The sequence below is a fragment of the Strix aluco genome, chromosome 4 (assembly GCF_031877795.1).
Source record: "Strix aluco isolate bStrAlu1 chromosome 4, bStrAlu1.hap1, whole genome shotgun sequence".
Lineage (NCBI taxonomy): Eukaryota > Metazoa > Chordata > Aves > Strigiformes > Strigidae > Strix > Strix aluco.
In genome coordinates this window covers 30521630-30543143 of record NC_133934.1, presented here as the reverse complement: position 1 = coordinate 30543143, position 21514 = coordinate 30521630, and the positions used below count along the sequence as shown (strand labels likewise).

General features: G+C 38.9%; 1 protein-coding gene across 1 annotated transcript in view; it reads left to right on the top strand.

The window, feature by feature from the left end:
• The window catches only part of SCFD2 (sec1 family domain containing 2), a 204152-nt gene that overhangs the window by 46838 nt on the left and 135800 nt on the right, over window positions 1-21514 (top strand). The window contains exon 4 of the mRNA XM_074822543.1: window positions 9052-9227. Coding sequence (XP_074678644.1) covers window positions 9052-9227 — 176 coding nt within the window. The remainder of the gene's footprint in view (window positions 1-9051; window positions 9228-21514) is intronic.

Sequence of the window (21514 nt, the reverse complement as noted above, 5' to 3'; positions counted from 1 at the left end):
TTCTGCTATATAGAAGTGAGCTGATTTTTTTGTATTTATATATATATATAGTATTAAAGATACTATTTGTTAGTTACTGAATGCTTATGCAATTTCATGAAAAGAAGTAATTGTATTGCCATCTTTCTGTTTAGTGCTAAAATTTATTTGGTGTTTTTTTCAGATAAACATCAGAGATTGCTTTTATTCACTAAGCTTACTTCTTTTTTTTTGCTGAAGTTGAGTTTGCTTATATATTCCCAGTCTTGAAAAGAAAGTTTTGAATGTGAAGGTTTTGGTGTTGGTTTTTTTTTTTTTTAAACAAAGCCACTGTACTTGTAGACTGTCCATTTGTGATGATCAAGGCATGGTTAAAAACACTGGAGCAGATCCCTTAAGCCTCTTTGACCCTGGGTGAAAAATAAAACACTTAAGTCCAAGAAAAGGAAATCTACTGCAATTGCTGTTATTTATATCTGTGGGGAAGCAGCCTGGTTGGAAATAAGATAACACTTGCTGTACATTGCTGTACATGTGTGCTGTGATATCTTCATTTCATAGGGTGCATCAGCCATAATAACTGTGTTTTACGTGAGCAGGAGAGTTCATGAACATGGGTTAGGAGATTCTGATTCTGGTGTCTGCTTGTCACACAGTGGAAACATGTGGCAGCTGCACTTTGTTGGTACTGGAACACGGGGGCAGCTGTGGGTATCAGCACTAAGAACCATGCTTTGTGTGTCTTAGGATATGACAGAAAGAGCTTCAGAATTTCTTTACATTAAGAAAGGAGTCATCTAGTCAAAAAAAAGGGGGGAGCAAACTTGAAGAAAGTAGCTGAAAGCGATGTAGAAGTAAAGGAGTGAAGCGTCGCTGAGAACAGCCCGTGCCAAAGGATTTAAACCAAAGATACAGTACGTGCTGGTTTGCTTGCAAAGTCTTTAAGTGTAAGGCGTGAGGTGGAACATGGCAATACAGTAAAACTGGGTGGCTTGCCCAGTGCTTTTTTTCCAAGCATAACTGTGTAAGCCTCATCATTCAGTCTCGCAAAAGATGACTCGTTACACAAGAGACATGATGAATTACATTTGTACATACTCATATATCATCATGTTTTCCATCCCTATTTATTTGCTTACCACCCAAAATAATTGTTAGGGTATTCTCAGCTGCACAAGTCTTGCAGAAATCATCAGAGAAATAATCAGTCCTGTGAATAATGTACTGAAGAAGAACAACGACCTCCCTCTCTCTGGGACAGCGTGCCAAGAACACGATGAAGTACTCAGTGTCTGAAAACATATGTCTTGGTGCTAAATGAGGACATGCACAAGCCACCTGAAATCCTTTGGGCGTGTTATTTTAAGACAAACAAGTTGATTCATTTCTGTAAGAAGTTTAAAGCATCCAGGAGATGATTCAACCAAATTTGCAGATTTCAAGTCCCTTTACAGTCACAGTGAATTACTGTTCTCAAGGATTACTGGTTTTTTAGGGCTAAAGACCCTCTGCTTGGGACTGGGCCTACTATTCAGTATTTATTTAACCTGGTAGAAGAGGTGAAAAGTAAGGTAATAAAATATGACCATCAAGATCAAGACAGGGATTTGAGAAATTCTAGTATGCCAGTATTAAATTGGAAGTTTAATATAGATGGCAACCCCTAGGTAGCTTAATTCTGGGAGATAAGATTTCGCCTATTTATTCAAACAGTTCTGAAATTTGCTTTAACATTTCAGAGGGCAACTGGAGAATATTGTAGATGCTGGCTAGAGATGGTTGTTACTTTTTGTGTTCATGCTGATTTAACAATGAAAAGGGGAGACTGAATGGTAGGGTGCACAAAGAAGGAAATAATGGGTTGAAGTGGCCATGCATTTAAAAAGAAAGCTCTGAAGGATGAAAAAGAAAATATTATCAATCCATATTGAGACACCTAAGCTACCAGTTATGTTATCAAAGCCTTCTGAATATACTGGGAAACTTGAAACTGTAGACAATCTAGAGATCATAAATCATAACTGGCATCATATTTAGGCATTTAATATTGATGATTATATTAGAGTGCTTTAATTACATTTGTCCCACCTAATTGATTAGGTTTTATTTGTCTTAAGGCATGTAAAAGAATTCTGAGAGAATAGTAACAGAACTGATATTTAAGCATGGTTTCCATTTTGTAATAAAAGACTGAGGCTAATTAGGAGGGAAGGCTAAAATAGCATATGGAACTTGTGTGAATATAAATGATCTATATAGGAACACTGTTAAAACAAATATTTAATGATACCATATGCATCTAGTGATGAATAATAAACTGCTTTTGAGATAACTAACTCAATGCTACAGCTGATGAGACTGGAGTCAAGTTGGGTTAGATGTTCAGACTCACATGACAAGTGTTAGTTGAGTAGTAAATACAGTCCAGCTTTATTTGTTCTGAGTGTATACCTCTATTTCAGAATTTGCTAAACCTCAGCGTAGTTGTCGCATTGTCAATGGCTCCTACGCCCTTGAAAGCCACTGCTATACACACCTTCAGACATGTGACAGGCTCTGCCTCCCTGAAGGTCCATCACTCTGGAGTGATTTGAGAGGCACTGGAAAGCCTATGACAGGCAGGGAAGAGTGGCCGACCTCCAATGCCTGTGTCCTGCAGCTATTGCTAAGGTGGCAGAAGGAACGGTAGGTCAATAAGGGCCAGCAAGGCTGTGTGGCAGGTGCATCCGCCCAATGAAAGCAGAGCTTCTTGGCTGCTGAGGTGTGGCAGCTCCTGGCTGCCTTTGTTCTCAGGGCTTCGTGGTAATTGGGACCTTTGGCCAATGGGAGCCGCTATTGACTACAGGTCAGATTCGGCCTGGGTATAAATGGAGTCCCCTGGGAAGCCATTTTGAGCTCGTCCCCTGGAGCAGCATGGTGCGGTCTAGGACTCTCCCCTTGGGCCAGGACACTGCCCAAGGAAACTCCTTGAGGTGCCTTGGGTCGGGATGCTGCCCTGAGCAGGTCCTCGAGGTTGAGAGCCCTCACTTGTTAGGTGAGTGATAGAGCGTTTTGGGTTGTTATTAAACCCTAGGTAGTGAGGCTTTGGTTCTGCGTTTTGGGTTGCCGTTAAACCCTTGGGTTGCTGTTAATCCCCTATAGAGTTCTTTGTTACGCGTTTTGGGTTGCCGTTAAACCCTGAAAAGTTGTTCTGTTCTCCTCTCACAGACGTTCGAACCTATAATTTACGGAGAGCTAGTTAACTGTGTTAATAATTAATTTTTTTATTTTTGGTGGTTGGTTGTTTATTTGAGAGCCTCCGTAACAGGCTGGTCACAGCTCTTCCTCAGTGACATGGTGCTGCTGGCCGTAGGCAGCAGGAGGATGCCAGTGCCATGCAGTCTGGGGTGTACTTCAGGGGCTGCTCAGACCCCCAAGATGGATTTATTCTGGAATTGCGGTAGTGGGGACTTGCTGTTTGTGCTCACACCTGTGACCATGGAGTTATCTGGATACTAGTGCTCCTGCAACAGAAAAGGGAGAGGCGCTTACCAGGGACCATCAGCCCCAGAGCAGATGGGTTTGTGTTTGTGGGAGATAAGCATGTGCTCTCAGAAAGAAGCCTGTGACATCTGCTGTCAGTCTGCTGTAAGGTTTAGCGCTTTTCAGGTCCAGAGACTTATTCTGGAGAAGCCAGTCAAACAGTGCATCTCATACTGGCCTACTTTTCATTTCTCCAAAGAACTGGGAAGTAGTTGCCATTCTTCTCTTCTTTATTAACGATTTAAGGACTGGATGGCTTTTGAAATTAACTACAGAAAAATTGAAATCAAATTTTTTTTGTGGCACTTGCTGTTAAAGAGTGTTGCTGAAACTTCCTAAGAACTACAAAAGCATTTTGAGTTAATAATAACATCTGGAAATTACACTAACAAGGAGACATAAGGGGCGTCATCCATCCTACTAAATTGCTCTCACTTAGCCTGCAAAATATCTGACTCCCTTAGCAGTACTATTGCCCAATTGGCTTTGTAGAGTATGAGAGCTTTCTACATTCCGTGCAAGTATCCGGCATTGGACATGATCAGAGGCAAGCTACTGGGAGAGATAGTTCTATATTCCTGAGACTGTGGACAAGGAAAACAATTTATTTGGAATTTTTCAGCCCTCTACTGCCTTGAAAAATCTTGCCTGTGGACATGAGTGTGCCAAGGTCATTTCTTATTTGTGGTTCTGTCAAGTGAAAAGTGGACCTCAGCGAAAGTGCTCTAGGCAGTGAAGCTCAAACTGTGTCCTTGCATAAAATTGAACAAAGTTTAAAGCTATGTGTATTTGGCGGTTCCTGTAGTCTTGGAAAAGCATCCACTTATTTATTCAACTAGTCACAAAATGTACTTTACTCTTTACTTGTTTTCTTGTCCCTATGGAGATAATTAACTAAGTGTTACATGAAAAAAATAAGGACTGTATGTTTGGAACAGCACATTGATAATTCTGACCTCTGCTCTAGACACCTCATTCATCCATAAATCTTTATGTAAAAAAAAAAAAGCACTTTGGGATTCTGAATTTTAAAAATTTACTTCTACCAGTAAATCTATCTTGAAAAATAATTATTTTCTTGAAGCAATGCCTGCATTACACTATGTAGATGGCAGCATTAATTTAAAATGGAAAAAAGTCATACTGTGAAATCATGTCTTGATGTCTACAAATATGGTTTGTCCAGTTAACTTTTTGTTTAACTGTTGAGGTGAAAGTCTTTTTGTTCCACTCAGGCTACTCTCACTAATCAAAAACAGATTTTTGACAGACCTTTAATATCAGTTACTGGTAATTTCTGCCCCAGTGTGTCTAACTTGAGTGATCTGCTTTACTAGTAGTAGAATTATTTCTTCCCTTCAGTCTAACTGTACACATCATAATTTGTGCATGTGGTATTAACTGTGCATTTTCTGTATGGTAAAGTGTTGCAGATCTTGGTATTCAGTGCTGCTATTTTCATATTTAACAAAAAATCATTTATTTGAATATTTGAATTACTTTTTTTTTTTTTTTTTTAAATACAAGGTACGGCTTCTGTAGTTTGAAAGGTGGCAAAAGTGGTCTGTAGTTCTTTTGGGATCTGTCCTGAATTCTTGAAAGTTGAAGGTGGAATTCAACATCTGTATGTCCCAATATGTTTGCGAATTAATTATCGTAGGAATTAAGGATTGAAGGGGGCCATTTGTATTGAACTAAGTCTTGTGAGCATTTATGCAACTGCTCATTAGACAATCATCAAATCCCACCTTAGAATGTTTGCTTCCACTCTTGTCTCCATTATTGGAAGATCGGTTGATACAGCGATATGTTTCTTAATGTCTTGTGTAAATATATTCATGCTTTACTTATGCCCATTGCAAATTAACTGCCATCTACTTTTGGAGGTTTCTGATATCTTACAGTTCTTCTAATACTAGTCTTTTCCCCTTTAAATATGCTTATGGCATAGTTAATGCTATGCTAAATCCGTGTGCATTATAATAAATTCATTAATTAGTTACATATCAGTTTGACATGATATTCTTTGATAAATGTGCTTTGCATTTTATCCCACTTTTCTCTGTGATGTAAGGTATTTTTTTCCTGAGTATTTGGCTTGAAGCTTTCCATACTCCTGACATCAGACTAATAAGGTAGCTAATTTTCACCATTTCTTAGGCATAAATATTAGTTTTCTTTTTTCCTAGACTAGCCTAGTCCTTGTTATCACTTCCTTTTTATCCTCAGTTTGTCAGATTACTAAAATACAGAGGTACTTCATCACACTGACTTTCAGTGTTTCCTGGATAGAACTGGCTCTTCAGTAGTGAGACTGGTACCTAGTCCATCATGTTTCTGTTACTTCTGTAGTGTCCAGTTTCATTGCCTACACTTTTTTTGTTCTGTTGCCCAAGATTCTTGCATTAGTGCACAAATACTTTGATTGTACCTAACTAACTATTCACAGTTTCTTAGCTGAATTAATTCCTGCACTACCTGCATCATCAGTATTATCAGCATTACTGTTCTTCTTCCCTGCTCCCCATCCTCCCGTATTCTGTTAACTTTTGAGTTTCACTGTGAGCCTTCCCAGTCACCACCTACTCATTTTATCCTCTCTGCTGTACTTGGGAAGAGGCATGAAGCTCTGAAACTCTTTTTTTTTTTTTTTTTGTTTAGGTTTTTTTAATGTTGCTTTCAGTAGATGTTGTTTGTATCAAGTCCTGTATTGTGATTTAATGTCATTGACACAGTTTGGGATAAATGTACCTGTTTCACACATGCTACTCTCGTTAACTATTAATGACAAAGTTTGCTTCCCAGACAATATGGAATTCCTTGTGTTTGTGCAAGAAAGGTTATTAGTACTTTTAAATCCCTTAAGGGTTGTTGAGGTTGTACTTCTCCTTCTTTCCACATTCAGGAATTAAAAAATGATGAAGTGCTTTGTCAGCATAATGTAGTCCTTGCAAGTCAGACTTTGGTGCCCACACAGACATCTGGCTATGTGTAGGTGTAGAGTTTGGAGCAGATTATGACTGTGATGGAGCAGGAAGAGAAGAAAAGAGCAGGATAAGATGCAGGACAAGAGCAGGACAGTCCTTTCTGCTATGAGTTTCTGCCATCTTCTGCCTGTGAATCTCTGCATTTGCTTTAAAAGAACAAAATGTCAGTTAAAACATGATGATGTGCTTGTCATCTGTCTCCTCTTGATTTCATAGGACCTGTCTGCCACATTGCAACACAAAAGTACTTGAAACAGGAGAGGGACTTTAAAAAAATAAAAAAGCCTGGTAGGGTTGGGATTAGATTAAATTTCGTCTGTTGGGTTGAAATCTCCCTCTGTGAGCAAGCAACAGGGAAGGTGGTGAGGATTTTGGCCTCAGAAAAAGTAATTTAATTGCTGATTACCACCAATCACTTTCCCAAATTCCTTTCCTCATCTACTGGAACAGTTGTATTTATCAGCCAGCTGTCCAGGGAGATTTCTGTGTAGAAAGTGGCAGGAACTCTTGAACTCTGGATCTGAGTTGGTTCCATGGATATTGTAAATATCACAGATGAGATGCTGGACTCTTGGCATTAAAGTTTTGTTAATGGCTTGGTAAGGTCAGGATTTCACTTAAGTTTACGTATGTGTTGGGCTTTCTTTTGGTGGTACTCTGAGGGTGGGAAAGAATTTGATTGTTTATCTAAAATGGTGTTGAATAGATCTCAGACTGACCCAGTGCTGCATCTGGATTCACTTTCCCAAGGGACATTATGGAACAAAACTCTTGAAAAACTATTTTTTTAAAAATTGAAATCAGAAGTCTTGAAAGCCCTCCCGTTTTACTGTTTCATATGAGGGAAGGGCTGGCAACTTCATGTTCTTTCAGTTGAAGGAAGTTATCAGATTTTGAATATGCTACAATATATTAGGACTGCTATAGGTAATAATGCAGTCTTTATCAAAGGTATGCTTCAAGGCATCACGGACTGACATTTTCAAATCACCGTGTAAATCTGCCTGACACAGCTTTAAAAGAAATAAAACAAGACTGAAAGCTCCAGTGTTTAGTCTAAAAACACACATGGCTGTGGTTGCTGTTTTAGCCTATGTGGGCTAACTGTGGAAGCCTTTTGTCAGCTCTCTGGCCTACTGAGTGGTGTCAGCTTGATTTGTGTGTTAATTTGCTGACTTTTTGGTTTGATGCTTTCCATTAAAATTCACATAAAGAGCCTGTGTGCTTTTGCTTTATTTAGCAGCTTTCCCTAATCTAAATGCTCTTCCAAAGACTGCCCTTGGTATCACTGAAGCTAAGAGAAAGTGCTTTCAACATTTATCCACTGCCGGAAAAAATTATTCACCATTTATATGATACTGAAATGATGGAGGCAGATGAAGAGTCTTGTAAAGTGATGATATAACCAAACACAGAGAAGAAACACAGTGGCAGTCTTACAAGATCTTTCCCTTACGGAAAAATACTGAATAAAATGATCAGTGGTGTAACCATGAACTGCCTAGCATCAGCTCAGCCTTGTGCCTTCCTGGCACCAAAGCTTGTCCTGTTTAAGTTAGAGGATCTTCCTCACTCCATCTCACATGTCCCTGCTCTTTAGGTCTGGTTTGCTTGAGGAGGATGACTCATGACTGGCAGAGGCCACCAGGAACCAGGAAAGAGCCCTGGACTGGGCTCTAGTCTTGCAATTAGGATGGTGTTTTGACACCATTTTTCCTTGTGTGTTGATGGCATGTGTGATTGCCTGGGATGATTTTCTTGGGGTGGATGAGGTACTATGGACCTTCCTTCCTGGAACAGATCACTTCTAAAATTTAAATTGATTGAGCAGTTTAGCTGGCACTTTACTGTTGGAAGGAATAACTGCTAATTTTGTGGTGTTTGTGTGGCCTGAATGACTCCTCTCATGCTCTTCTATTAAGGAAAGATCTACAGACCAACGTATGGGCACTGGGGTATTTATTTTCAAATAACGGGTGACATCATGCTATGCTTACTGCATCTCAGAAACTGAAGAGTCACGCCTTGGAAGTGTCCCTTCCAAGAACAGCTCCAGAAAACAGTTCCTTGAATTAACTCTAATAACATTAACTCTAGTTTTTGAGTCAACACTGATCAGAAATGCACCCTCAGGAAGCAGCTGGAGGGTGTGGGTTTGGTGTAAGGTAGAAGGCTCACAAATTCCCATTGGACTTTTGATAAAAATAGAAAGATCAACCATTGTTTAGAAGTAGTCATCAAGGATTATTTCCCTAGCTTAAATGAGTGTCCCTCTATATCTGAAAACAAAAAATTGTATTACCCTTTATGTCAGCAGTATTGTGTATTGTTAAATACCTGCCATACCACACCACATACCTTAACCCACAGTTCATGAATGAAGTAAGTCTTTGTCCTGACCTGTTGCTGCTTCTTGAAGCTCCCAGTGATTGCAGTGAAGCTAGGATCAAGCCCATAGTGGAGAGAGCCTCTAAAGTTCTCTATAACCCATTGACTATAATTTAAATAATCTAGGTTTGTATTTGCCGCCACTGAATGCTGTGCCCTGTTTTCCTTTCCACAGGCAGAGTCACCCCAGAACAGCTCAGCTCATACATTCAGCTTTTCAGAAATAATCTCAAAGCTTTGGAGAACCATTGTGGTCTTCTACAGCTTGTGCTGGCTGCAGTCCAGACTTTGAAACACCCCCAAACTTCCAAATGGGACAACTTCCTTGCCTTTGAGAGATTACTTCTGCAGGTACATATTATGTGAATTTATTTGACCTAAGTAAAAATGTTTCATTTAATTTTTTGAATTCCCATTGAATTCTGTAGCTTGTATTTTTTATGAAGAAATTTGTTGGATGTCTTGCTAAAAAGCTGTTCCTTATTGCCAAACTGGTAAAAGGAAATCTGAATTGGGTGTTGGTTTTACATCTATGTGAAATTTCAAGATGATACAGCTTTTAGCATTGGGTAGGGTGATGATGATGATGATTATTGCTACCAGTCTGAAGATGCTTCTTGAGGTAACATGCTGAATCAAATGCAGAGAGAACTTTGTTACTACGTGAGTTTAAAACTTGTGTAATTTTTACTGAGCAGATGAAAGTATAGTAGGAAATTCCATGCATCAAGAGAGTGAGGTTTCTCTTGCTCACAGCTGTCATCTACCGTCAGCTTTTCCCACCACCACATTTTTTACAGCATCCTGTTGGTGACCACAGTATTATTTACATACCATTTTGTATCACTCTTGGATTTCTCTCAGGAAATTAAGATTTAGTGGTATATTGAACTCCGTCCTACTAACCTTTGGAGATGTACCAAACAAAGGAGGAGTTTTTCTAAGAACTTAATAGAGTTAATTTCTGCTGAAATTCAGGGAAAGCTCAGAACTTTCTTCCCTGTGCTGTCTCTTCTCTCACTGTGTTGTTTTTAGAGGAACTGTCTTCTGAAATGCTAGTAAGTCTTCATGAGCTAACTTCTAGTGAACTTAGAGTCAGCTTTAAATGAGTGAAGTGTATAGTGTGGACCTCAACTTCTTCTATAAAAACCTATCTATCAGCCAGATACTTCTGTAAAAATTAGCTGCCTTTGTCTAGATGTCAAAAACAAACCAACAACCCAACTCTCCTCATGCTCTCTGGCAGCAGGGTATAATCCCTGGTCCTTTGAGAGGACTCAGCCCATACTTCATAGCTTTGTAGTCAATGAATTTTTGCAACGTTTGGGAGGGCAAAAAATGCAAAACTTAAATAGTAGCAAGCTTTTGTCTACATTAATTTAAAAAACTATTCTCTCTTGGTAAGACTGAAATATTTTTAAATAACATAGGCAGCCTTCTTTCTCTAGTTAAGAAACAAACACATCTCAGGTAAAAACTCATTGCAGCCATTCTTTGGTTTGTCTAGACTGCAGAGCATGGGACTGACAGCCCATAGTCCTCTTCTGTCCCCTGCAGAGACTCATGTCACATAGCTCTTCTCAGAAGCTGGCTAAGTTCCATCTTAAAACCAGTTCAGCTTTAGGATCAAAATAAAGCTGCAAGCTCAGCATTGTTTTCACAACAACAGACAGCTGCCTATATAAAAGCCATGCCATAAATCAACAGGGAGTGGAAAAACAGAGGTAAGAAACCACAAAACTATATATTTCATAAAAAAGAAATGTATAACAAGCACTCTCATAATCGTAGGTGGCTTTGGATTATACCCACAGCCTTCCACCCATCATATTAAGGTAAAATGTGTTAGCCAAAGCAAACTTTCTAGGCTAACATTTGTAACTGTTCGTTAAGGACATACTCATTTTCAGTAGTTCAAACAACAATTATTTTGAATTACACAATCTGTACAGCATGTATCCTTTTACTGACTCTATTTTGAAGACAGAGTCTGACATGCATTATCTGCTTCTGAGCACATGGCCTGTCTCTGATCTGTTGTCAGGGGTTTGTAGCAAAATACTGAGACCCAGAAGACATCAGAGATATTTTTATTTTAAAAAATCAACTAGGACATTACATTGTGAATTGTTGGTATATAGCACTCTGCACTAAATTTGATGACATGGTAGTTTATTTCAGCAGTACTAATGAGAAATTCTTTAGCATAATTGTTATGTTTCAGATATTTTAAATAATAAATCTTAAAAAATCCTCAATAAAAAGTAATTTTTTCAAAATGAAAGTAGCATTGTTACTATCCTGTATTGGAACCACATAGAAGACAACTGTTTGTGAAAGATCTACTGGGAGTAATATTATGAGACTTGGACAATGTAGGAATTCTAGATTTTTCACTGATGGATGCATGTCAGACTCTAGCTGATGCCGAAGGAGATAACCCAGTATAAACAGCTGGTGTTAGAAGTCTCAGATTTCCCAAAAAAATAAATGTGCATAGTTTCGGAATTTCGTTACTGGATCTCTCTGATGGGTCTCATGATTCTCTGCTTAGTCTACTTTGTGCTTTTCAGAAAAACCACATTGTTGACCTGAGACCTTTAGTCTAACTCTTACATTGAATAATCTCTTCCATTTTTCTTCTTCTCTTTACTCCTTGATTCACTCCTTTCAGTTGATGTTGCAGGTACTCAGTTCTAAAACTGCCTGGTAGAGGTAGAAAATAGCCCACTTCCACTATTCTATCATATTTAAAGAGCTGTAACTACATTTTTCAGACCTGTGTTGTCTCAATAAGTTTTTTACATCTCCAGCAAGGAAGTTTGGTTTTGACTAGAAGTCTGCTGAAAGTCAGTGTGGCTGCATTCTACAGAGTTGTCCTCTCCTTAACTGGGATGGATGAATGGTCTGAAAGTGAAATCAGATTTTGATGGGATCACGGCCTTGACCTCAAAGGAAAGAGGATTGTGTGCTGGGTTAAGAGTAATGCATCAGAATGCTTCATCTTGTCAATCACAAGCTTTCTCTCTGTTCTGCTGCTCTACCTCACCTTTGTACATAATGGAGCTTTTACTACCCAGAAGTTTTAAATGCTTTGTGAATTGAAACAATATATCCTATTTACCAAGTATATCCCTCCCCATCATATTTTCCTTCTCTTGAGGTCTTCTTTCTGTTTTTCTAATTCTGACCATCCGTAAAACTGATAGGTGGGAAGGGGAACACAAGCTAAATGCTGCACCATGTTGTCTGCAACTCCCCAGTATTCCTCATGTGACTGCCTTGTTTTCCTTCATGTGAGGATTTAAAATTTAGGAATGTAAGACAGTATGTTGTCACTCTGTTCTGTTCAGCTCTGTTTAGCTATATCCTCTGTTCTTCTCAACTTTATGACTTTCATGGAAGTTTATTAAGCAATAGAGGCCCATGAAATACAAAAGCACAAGAAGAGGAGCTTTCTCCAGAGTTTAAACAAAATGTGACACTGTAAGAGAAAAAATGTTTTTGTTGTTTTTAATGTATACTACTCATATATTCACTGAGCAGGGATTTCTGCCCCCAAATTCAGTTTAAAAGTACCCAGCAGCAGTAGACAGAATGAATGTACCCCAAGAAAAGGTGCAGTTGCTCTGTGAAGGGTACTGCTCTGAAATTGTGCAGGTTGGATGCCACCTCTTAGAGTTGGCTGCATTCTTCTGGCATAACCTTGCTCTCAAGATTTAAGAGTAAAGTACTTCTTGTACTGAGTAGCAGTCTATTTTATGAATAGCCCATCCATTGAAATCCCAAGGTTGGGGTTTGTTCAGTGCAAGTAAGTTTATCAGACCGAGTTTCTAAAATAGCATACGAAGTACTTGAAATGCATTTCCCCCCGAAGAAAACAGACATTCTCCAAGCAACTTGAAATTCTGCTGCTGTACTTTGGAGTGAGACAGAAGAGGAGGGGGAGGATTTAAGTTGATTCCAAGTTTCTGTAGGTTGTCACGAGCAGAGACATTGTCATGTTAAAAAGTTTACTCTTAGTTCTGTCATTTCTGTGTGGCAGCAAATTCTGGCAACAGTTGTATCAGTTGGCACTGCATCGCAGCTAAAGGTTCATTACATCTTGTCCTCAACTAATTGTCTGCTACACATTTTTAAATGCAAACCTTTCTGCTGAACTGACTGGATTTTTAAAATGCCAGATCCTGTGTAAGCTATGTTTGTATTCCATGGTATAAAGTTCCCAGTGTATATGCCTTTCTGTAACATACGATCACTAGTAATAACTCCAACTCATACTTCATCAGGCAGTTTTTTGCATCAGGACTGTTGAAAGCAAACTGTTATTTTGATCTCCCCAAAAAAGGGGAGGGGTGTGTTTCTTCTTTAGAATGAGGACATTCTATTCTTTTGAGTTGTCTGGGCTAAAATTCATTTTAAAACTGCAAATGTACCAGCACTGTTGTCTTAAAATAACCGCATTTCCCAAAGTAAGGAAATCTGAAAGATTACTAAACTCGTTGTTATTAGTGTTGGGGAGGGGATTGTTGCTGCTTGAGGCTTTTTTGTGGCACAAAGTTTTTGCACCTGCTGACCAGCATTTCACAGTTTACTGGGAAATTAGACAGCTTCAGGATTGACCTAGAAGTTGTGATGCTACCATTGGATCTCAGTACTGTCAAAAGTTTTGTTTTGTAATGCTCAGTAATGTCACATAATTTCAAGAGTCACTGAAATTAAAGATCATGCTAAAAAAAACCCGAAACAACAAACCCACAAAACCAAACCAAAAATCCCCAACACATTCACAATTTTGTTTTATAGATGAAAAACTAGAGTGTAAACTGTATTGTTCTGGTTGGTTATAATTAGCTCTATGATGCATATCCAGGTAAAATCCTTTCAGTTTTCACCTATTTGAATTGTCTGACTTCTTAAAGCCCCTGGAATTGAGACCAAGTCCCCTCTGATCTTTGACTCCTTTCATGTCCTGCACTCACTGTGAAGCAAGTGCCTTGCTGATTGGGCCAGTGCTCCCATACATAGCATCTCCCAGCTGTGGCATCAGAAATGTCATCAGTGAGTTTGGAAATGGCATGTTTCTAGCAGATGCTGAGTACAGCTTTTCAATTCACATGACAATATGTACCACCACCTCACACGCATTGTCCTATTGCTCTTGGATTTGAGCTCATGATCAGCCTACCTAGTTCAATAGTGTGTTACTTCTATACATCTAGTCTCTGCCGAGAACATACAGGTGGGCACTGCGCATCACCTTGACTGCTTAGAAAAACAAATACAGTGCTGTAATGCCAATTAGCAAGCAAAGATAGATCTTAAAAGATGGGCTACCATCTATCTATATAGCAAAGTTGTCATTATGTGTGAATTCAATATAGAATATGTGATGTATCTATCAAAGTCATTACCTTCTAAAGTTAACTTACTTGCTTTCAAAGGATGACTTGGTTGTTTTTTAAATTTTACAGGTTCTTTTCCATTCTTTTGTCAAAGCTTTGCTATCGTAGGAAAGAGAACACCGTAATATTTTACCAAAAGTGTATGGAGTTTTTAGTGGCTCCTGATAATAATAAAAGTAGGTCGAATACTCTGGTGGTGGAAACTATGTACACATACTTACATGGAGAACTCCTGACAGTATAGTATTCTTAAGTTAAAATTTCCAAATACTAATTAGTTGTATTTTATTTTATTTCTATTTTCTTATTTTTGTGCTGTAAAATTTGTGTGGTGGTTTAGTCCCTACCGGGGTCTGAGACCACGCAACCGCTGCCCCTCCCCCACAAAGGGAGTGAAATGCAAAGCCCCAGGGCTGAGATAAGGAGAGGTTTAATACAACAGTGCAACAGCAACAAAACAAACAATAACAGTAATAACAATGAACAGAACAAGATACCTACTGATACAGCAGTGAGAGCAGAGAGATCGCATAACACACCTGCTCACCTGCTCTCCCATGCTTGGGCACCAGGAGGTGAAGTCAGCATGGTATTGAATAACCCAGCTGGAGCTTCCACCCCACTGCTGGGGAAACTTAACCCTATCCTAGCTAAACCAGGACAAATTTGTCAGAAGACACATATCTTTTTTGACCTTGGTGTCTTGAGAAACAGAAAATATAGACATGTTTTTAAGACAAACAGAAACTTTATGCCAGATGGTCATTCCAATGTTTTTATTTTTCTGTTGGCGGAGAGTGGTTATGAGGTTAATAAAATGACCTCATTCCTTCTCCTATGAATATTAGAGTGCAAACTCACAAAAAAAGAAGTGGAAAAACTGCAGTACAGCTGAGTATTTCACATTGTAGATAATGTTTCAGTAGCAAGATCTAAAAGCTAGGGTGTTACTAACCATTCCACCTGTGCTGTGATTCTCTACCACTTTTACAGATACAGGGTATGCATGACTCAATCAAGGATAACATTATTATTTATTTGCACTTTTGGCCATTGCAGAATATGATAGGCGTTGTTCACATATGCATGCCTGCACAGGACCCTGTGCCAATAAAATTGGAAACTGCAAGACACCAGCTTGCAGACTTTCCCTGCCTAGAACTTACTGTAGTTTTTAGACCCCTCAACTTTTCTACAGGGTGCAGTAGTTACTAGGTGACATTTATTGACTTTAAACTGGTATAAACCAAAAGCTTAAGCACAGTCTTCTGGGCTACTGAAACAAGCAGTGTTGTGCAATGGAGTGAGGAAATACAAAAGCTTTTGGAGTAATTCCTCTTTCTCTGCAAGAATAATTCATAGTTGAGTTGTAGTGAGACCTTTATTTCTACATAGAATGAATTAAGATCAGTGGCATTCCTTGTTATTTATATTGCTTTAGTCTACATGTAATGTATAATTATGTAGCTCATCTCAGTGCAACATGCAACACATTGTCTTTTTGGTGGCCTACAATGTTGATCAATAAATTTTTTTAGAAGAGATACTGCAACAGTATTTGGAAAGAAGACCCGTGATGTTATCTGCCTATAATTAGAGATGTTATATTAAATCTTGAAATTAGATCAGTCACTTTTCAACATAAAGTTACATATAGAATGAATTGTCTTGATGGGAGTCTTGCGTGATACTATGTTGATTGCAAAGGTCATCCTCTGGAAGTTGGTACCTTTTGGATGAGATTGTAGTTTGGGCATTGATACGCATTCTGTCTTACACAGCTAGAGAATTAAATGTAATTCGTAGATGACTTCTGGAGAGAAAATAGTGCTGCAGCAGTCACTTGATTAAGCTTCCAAATGTTTTCTGTACATTTCTATAAAACAGAGCCCTAAACTGCTGGGGACACCTCAGTACTACAGCAATACAGGTAAAACAGTGGACTAAATTTGTGGAACTGATGAGCTGTTTTGAGAGTGTTTGGTTTTGTGCACCACCCATGATACTCCACAGAGGAGGAGCTTGTTGGTTACAACTCATATTCCGTGTTCTCAGGGAGCTCAGTTACAAACCATTTCCCAGGTTTGACATGCCAGAATTAAGACATTCCTACTAGTTTTGCTCAGGAAGATACATATGTGTGTGTGTATAAAAATAAAAATTCTTCTACTCTGTATATGTATATATGTAATTCTTCTAGTTGAACTAATGTGCTTTGAATAGAATGCTCTTGTCAGACTACTTTGAAAGCAAAACAAAATACAGGTAGGGATTGTTTTAACATTAAGTAAATCCTTTGAGAATGCACAGAAGCTGTTTCTACTGAGAATTTATTAATCTGTTGAAAGAAAACTATTTTAAGTTTTTCTAACTGGGTGACAAGGGGTTAAAATATCTTAAGTGTGGTTACCGTGTCACATGGGAGTTAAGAGTATCTTTCTGTATGCTTGTCAAAGAAACTTGTTTGCACTTGGTCTGAAAAATGCAAAGTATTGCCATTGTGACTCTCATTTAAAAAGCAAAGACTTCTCTCATTTTCTGAAAGAGCTAATATTTTGTATCCCGATAAGGGTCACATAGAGCCTCTAAAATGAGCACTTAATAAAGAAATTACTTTCTTAAGTGAACAAATGTCTGCATCAATAAAGCTTAAAAAGCCTTGTGGGAAGAAGAGGCTAAACATGTTAAGTCAATGGGAACTGTTAAATTAATATTCTGTGTACAAAACCAAAATACTTGCTGTACAATAAAAGAATCCTAATGTATAAGTGATTATAATGGGGGAAGCAAAAAACCACTACCGCCCCCTCTACACACGAGCACATTATTTTGTTAGAAGTTTAAACAATTAATAGCTTTTTCTTGCCAGTTTTCTTTTGATTTGCATGTTGAGATTACATGGCAGTTGATATCTGGTTAGCCCATGTTGCAGAAGGGCAGCATGATTCTCAGTTTCGTAACAGCCAGAGTCCTTCACCAGCCCCAGAAAATCCCTGTTGGAGCTACAGCTCTGCCTGACACTTGCCATTCTTTCTCCTCTGTGACTTTTCTCCTTAAAATGTAGTATTAACTGCTTACTTGCTTTAAAAGATAACATTAACTGGGCCAAAAGGCAGATGCCCTCACTCCCTGTCAGTATACATGGAGTGGCTGCAGAGAGGCACAGTATTGAATGAGTCACCACTTACTCTCACAGAGATAATTGTGCTCCAAGAGGCAAAGCTTCTGTTATGTGTATTCCCAGCAAGTCCTTGCTTTGCTGTATGCGTTGCTCCACTGATAGAGAGTTGCGTACTACCTGATTTATGTTAGTGGCAAGATCTGCTTTCCAGTCTCTACTTCTTAAGGAGATTGTTGCCAGCCTCACCAAAAAATTTATCCTATTTCTTTCTGTTATTACTTGCACAGGACAGGCTGAGTCATACATGAAACATTTTAAAAAAAAACCCACTCTTCCAGAAACATGAGAAATGTCTCCAATGGACTGGGCAAATCTCTTGGCTTGTTGACCTGCAGAAAAATGGCATATACTATTTCTGATCTAACAAAGTGGAGGATTCAAGCACTCTTGGCAGCAGCATCTTATAATATATTTTGGGAGGCAGGGACCTGTAAGCGGTGCCTTTTTAGGTGTCGCTGCTCTGGTCACAGGTAAACAGTGCAAGAGTGCAGATTCCTGTAGTCCATCTTTTTGCATCTTAACAGAAATTCCATTAGCAGTGCTCATTCATCAGCCTTCTAACAGACAAGTTAATTGGCAAGATTTTGCTGAGTACTGAATTAAGTGTGTTATTCTGGTGTTTAGTCTCTGCTAATAAGATGATTAATTTGGTGTTCATTGTGTGTTATTTGACAGGCAGAGTGGTATATGAATGGAGATGGGGAGGTAGGCAGCTCTGTGCTCTAGTGATTTATTTTCTATCCATTTTGTTCATTATGATACCCATCTTTTTTGGTAAAAAGACTTGTTTGATGAGGGGTTTTGGGTGCTTTCAGTCAAGATGGTTCACTCAACTATGACTAGCTTGTCATAGTCTAGGTTAGAAAAGAAAGGATTTTTTCAAGATGATACATAGAGTTTCTTAGTTAATAATCCTAACTAGTTTTGCCCCTGTTATAGTTTTGGAGCAAGACTGGATCTACCTTTAGGTTTTGTCTGCTTTCACTAATTATAGTCTTTAAGAAAATGAGCATTGCCTTATTTTTACAGTCCAGGTGTTGTCCGTAGGTAAAATTCCAGGTACTGTTATAATAATAATTAAATCAAAACCACAGAGCACAGCCTCTTGTCATGAGAGCTTTACTCATAGGAACGGCTTATCGTTGTGATTGTTAGCCAAAGGCAGAAAATCACCTATCAAATCTCTTATCTTCAAAGCAGTTTGATAGTGCCAGCACTGTATCTCTATTTTTGAGTGTGATTATATCAGTCTGTCAGCTTAGTTTTCCTCAGTTTTTGGAGAATATACTAGATTATTTCCTACAGAGTGGCAAGGAAAAGTGGAAAAACAACACAACTGAAAATTAATGAAAACTTTACTGTGGGTGATATCCAAAATTAACAGTGGGTCTGCCATGTTGCATTCCCCTCTGTCTCCCCACCTTAATGAGTTGCATATTTCCCTTTCCACTGGACCACATGCTTCCTTGGATCACAGACATTTCTGGGCACAGGGTACATGCACGGACACACAGGTGCACACTGAACTGCCTTTCCCACAGTCTGGGTTGTCTGGGCGTTAGTCAGCCCCAGCCTGGAAAGCAGATAGTCCCATTGGCACAGTACTGATCCCTAGCTGTAAGCCTAGCCTCTCCTAAGGGATTCTTGCCACAACAGAAAAATAACCTTTGATGAGCCTTGACATGCTTGTGCAAGTATGTCTTTAAGGCTGCTGCCTTCAAATTGCAGCTCTTACCTCTGTCTGCATCATCTGTTCTTGGTCATGAAGCTCTTTGAAGGCACAACTGTGCTCAGACTCTGAGGCTAATATTTTTCCCAAAACCATTGTTTTCAGTAGGAAAGTAAGTATATTCTGAACTTGGTTTTGCTTACTTGATGGAAAACAAGGTGGTGTTAGTCTTCTGAGTTGTCAAGCCAGCCAAGATAGGGGTGGTCTAGGACTTCACTACTTTTCTTGATTTAAGATTTTATCTTTTACCTGGTGAAATTGAACCAGCAGTGAGTTAGAGAACTTGCAAAACTCTGCATTGTTGTTGGCCATGTTTCTAATGAAAATCCCCACCCCTCAAAGGAAGCTACACAAAGAGAGCATACTGCACAACAAGCTGATTGCAGCTCAGTCCAGCTATGGAGCCATGGTAGATTTTAGTTCACTAGAAATTATGTTATCATTGTTTGCAGGTGTATAGACTTGCTTGATATCATTTGCTCACTTCCAGTAAAGAAGGCAGGCTCAGATTTCCTTGTCTAGGTTAGAAAAGCAGGTCTGGTTTGAAGGCAACACACTGACTCAGCCAGCAAAATCTTAGTGGAATTTTACCTCTGCAGTGGGTCATGAAGAGTCATTTTTAGAATCAAATCTGGCTTGTCAGAGGTCTGCCTGTGTAGTACTTACTGCCTTGTGTCCTCTTGGAGATGACCAGTTGCCTCTGCTTAAATAAACAAAGTTGTAACCCTAACTCTTCCCTCTTGGAGAGGTGTAAAACATTAGGATTTAATCAAAGTGGATACTATTACCTTGGCTATCCTACAGGTATGTGTAACAGACAAATGACTTAATCCTAGTAGGTGCTTCCCACAGTTCCTGAGGTTCCTGAGGTTTCAGCATACTATAGACCTGACAAAAATGGATTTATGCTGGAAGCTGCCTGCAGGCTGTGGTATTCTCAGCTTGGCATGGAGCAGCGTGGGAGCTGATACAAGACACACTGGTGTAACAAGACTGCTTCCTTCCCATTTGCCCCCCACCTTTCTCCAGAAAGCAAAAGGAAATACTCAACTCCATACCTAGGAATGACCTGCATTTACCTAGTCCAAGGCTTCTGTAGCATTGTTTTCTCTGTATTTACTCTTTCATGTATTCTATAAGAAAGCTTTGTTAATTAAAAATGTAGTAGGCACAGGAGAAAAAAATGAAATTTCTCTCTGGATGTCCCCCCCTGCACCACCCCATCCCAGGGTGTTTGCCTTTGTGTGGCTTTAAAACAAATAGCATATGTCTCTGTGAGTGTTCTCATAATTCAAAGTAATCATGCTGCCTGCAGAAATGAAGGACACCAGCACACATAAAACTTGTACAGTATTTTCTAATGAAATAGGACAGCCCGTTTGTGCAGCTGTGTCTAATAACGCATGAATACAGTTAACTGCTATTTACTTCCTCACACTCTGTTTGTTTGAAGTACAGAAATGCTGTACATTCACATTAGGCAATTCAGTATAGAAATCTAACTTGGACTATTGTTGGGAAGTATTTCATAATTTTGTAGCAGGTTAAAACATGTGGTTGTAGTTACCGTAAATAAATGGCTTAGTCCATAAACCACTGCCATTCAGCACAACTGTCAGGTTGATGTAGGTTTATCCTTCAGGAGAATAAAATGTAGGTAATGGATAATTCATAAATGATAGTCTGGGTCTCTGCCTGGGGAAGGGAGAAGTTTCAAATTCTTTTTAACACGGGCATTTGTAAGAGAAGAGGAAAAGGTAATGTGCCAGACATGAGAAACTCTCCAAATACGACTTAATCCTATCCATCAGTTTCTCTTCTAGTATTTCTTTCCTACCCATCCCCAAGTCTAGGGAAAGTGAAATAGCTGCTAAGCTGTAGGCAGCAAAGAATTCAGACGTGCTCCATAGTTTCATCTGACTTGTCCTCACATAGTAGTGCTGCCTTTCCTGAACAGACCTGAAGGGTTCTTCTCCAATAAAATTAAGGAAGTTCCTTTAAAGTTTTTTAAAATGTCTCCAGTTTCTTTTAACCCACTATTCTTCTGCAACACAGGAACAAAGATAACACAATTAAATTTGGAAAGACTTTGGCACTGTATTAAGTGAGGTTATCAAATGCTGTAGCTATTAAATGTATGTGCTCAGAATATTGTTTTTCAGTCATCAATAGGATCAGAGTGTGGTTAAAATAAATATTCCCCAAGAGAGACTGGCATGGGTCCTCAACTGCCTTTTTATTAACAGATATTTTAAAAATGGCTATGGTGTCCCTGGTGACCAGGCTCTCACTGACTTGATTTATTTTGGTTCTGTTTGGTTTT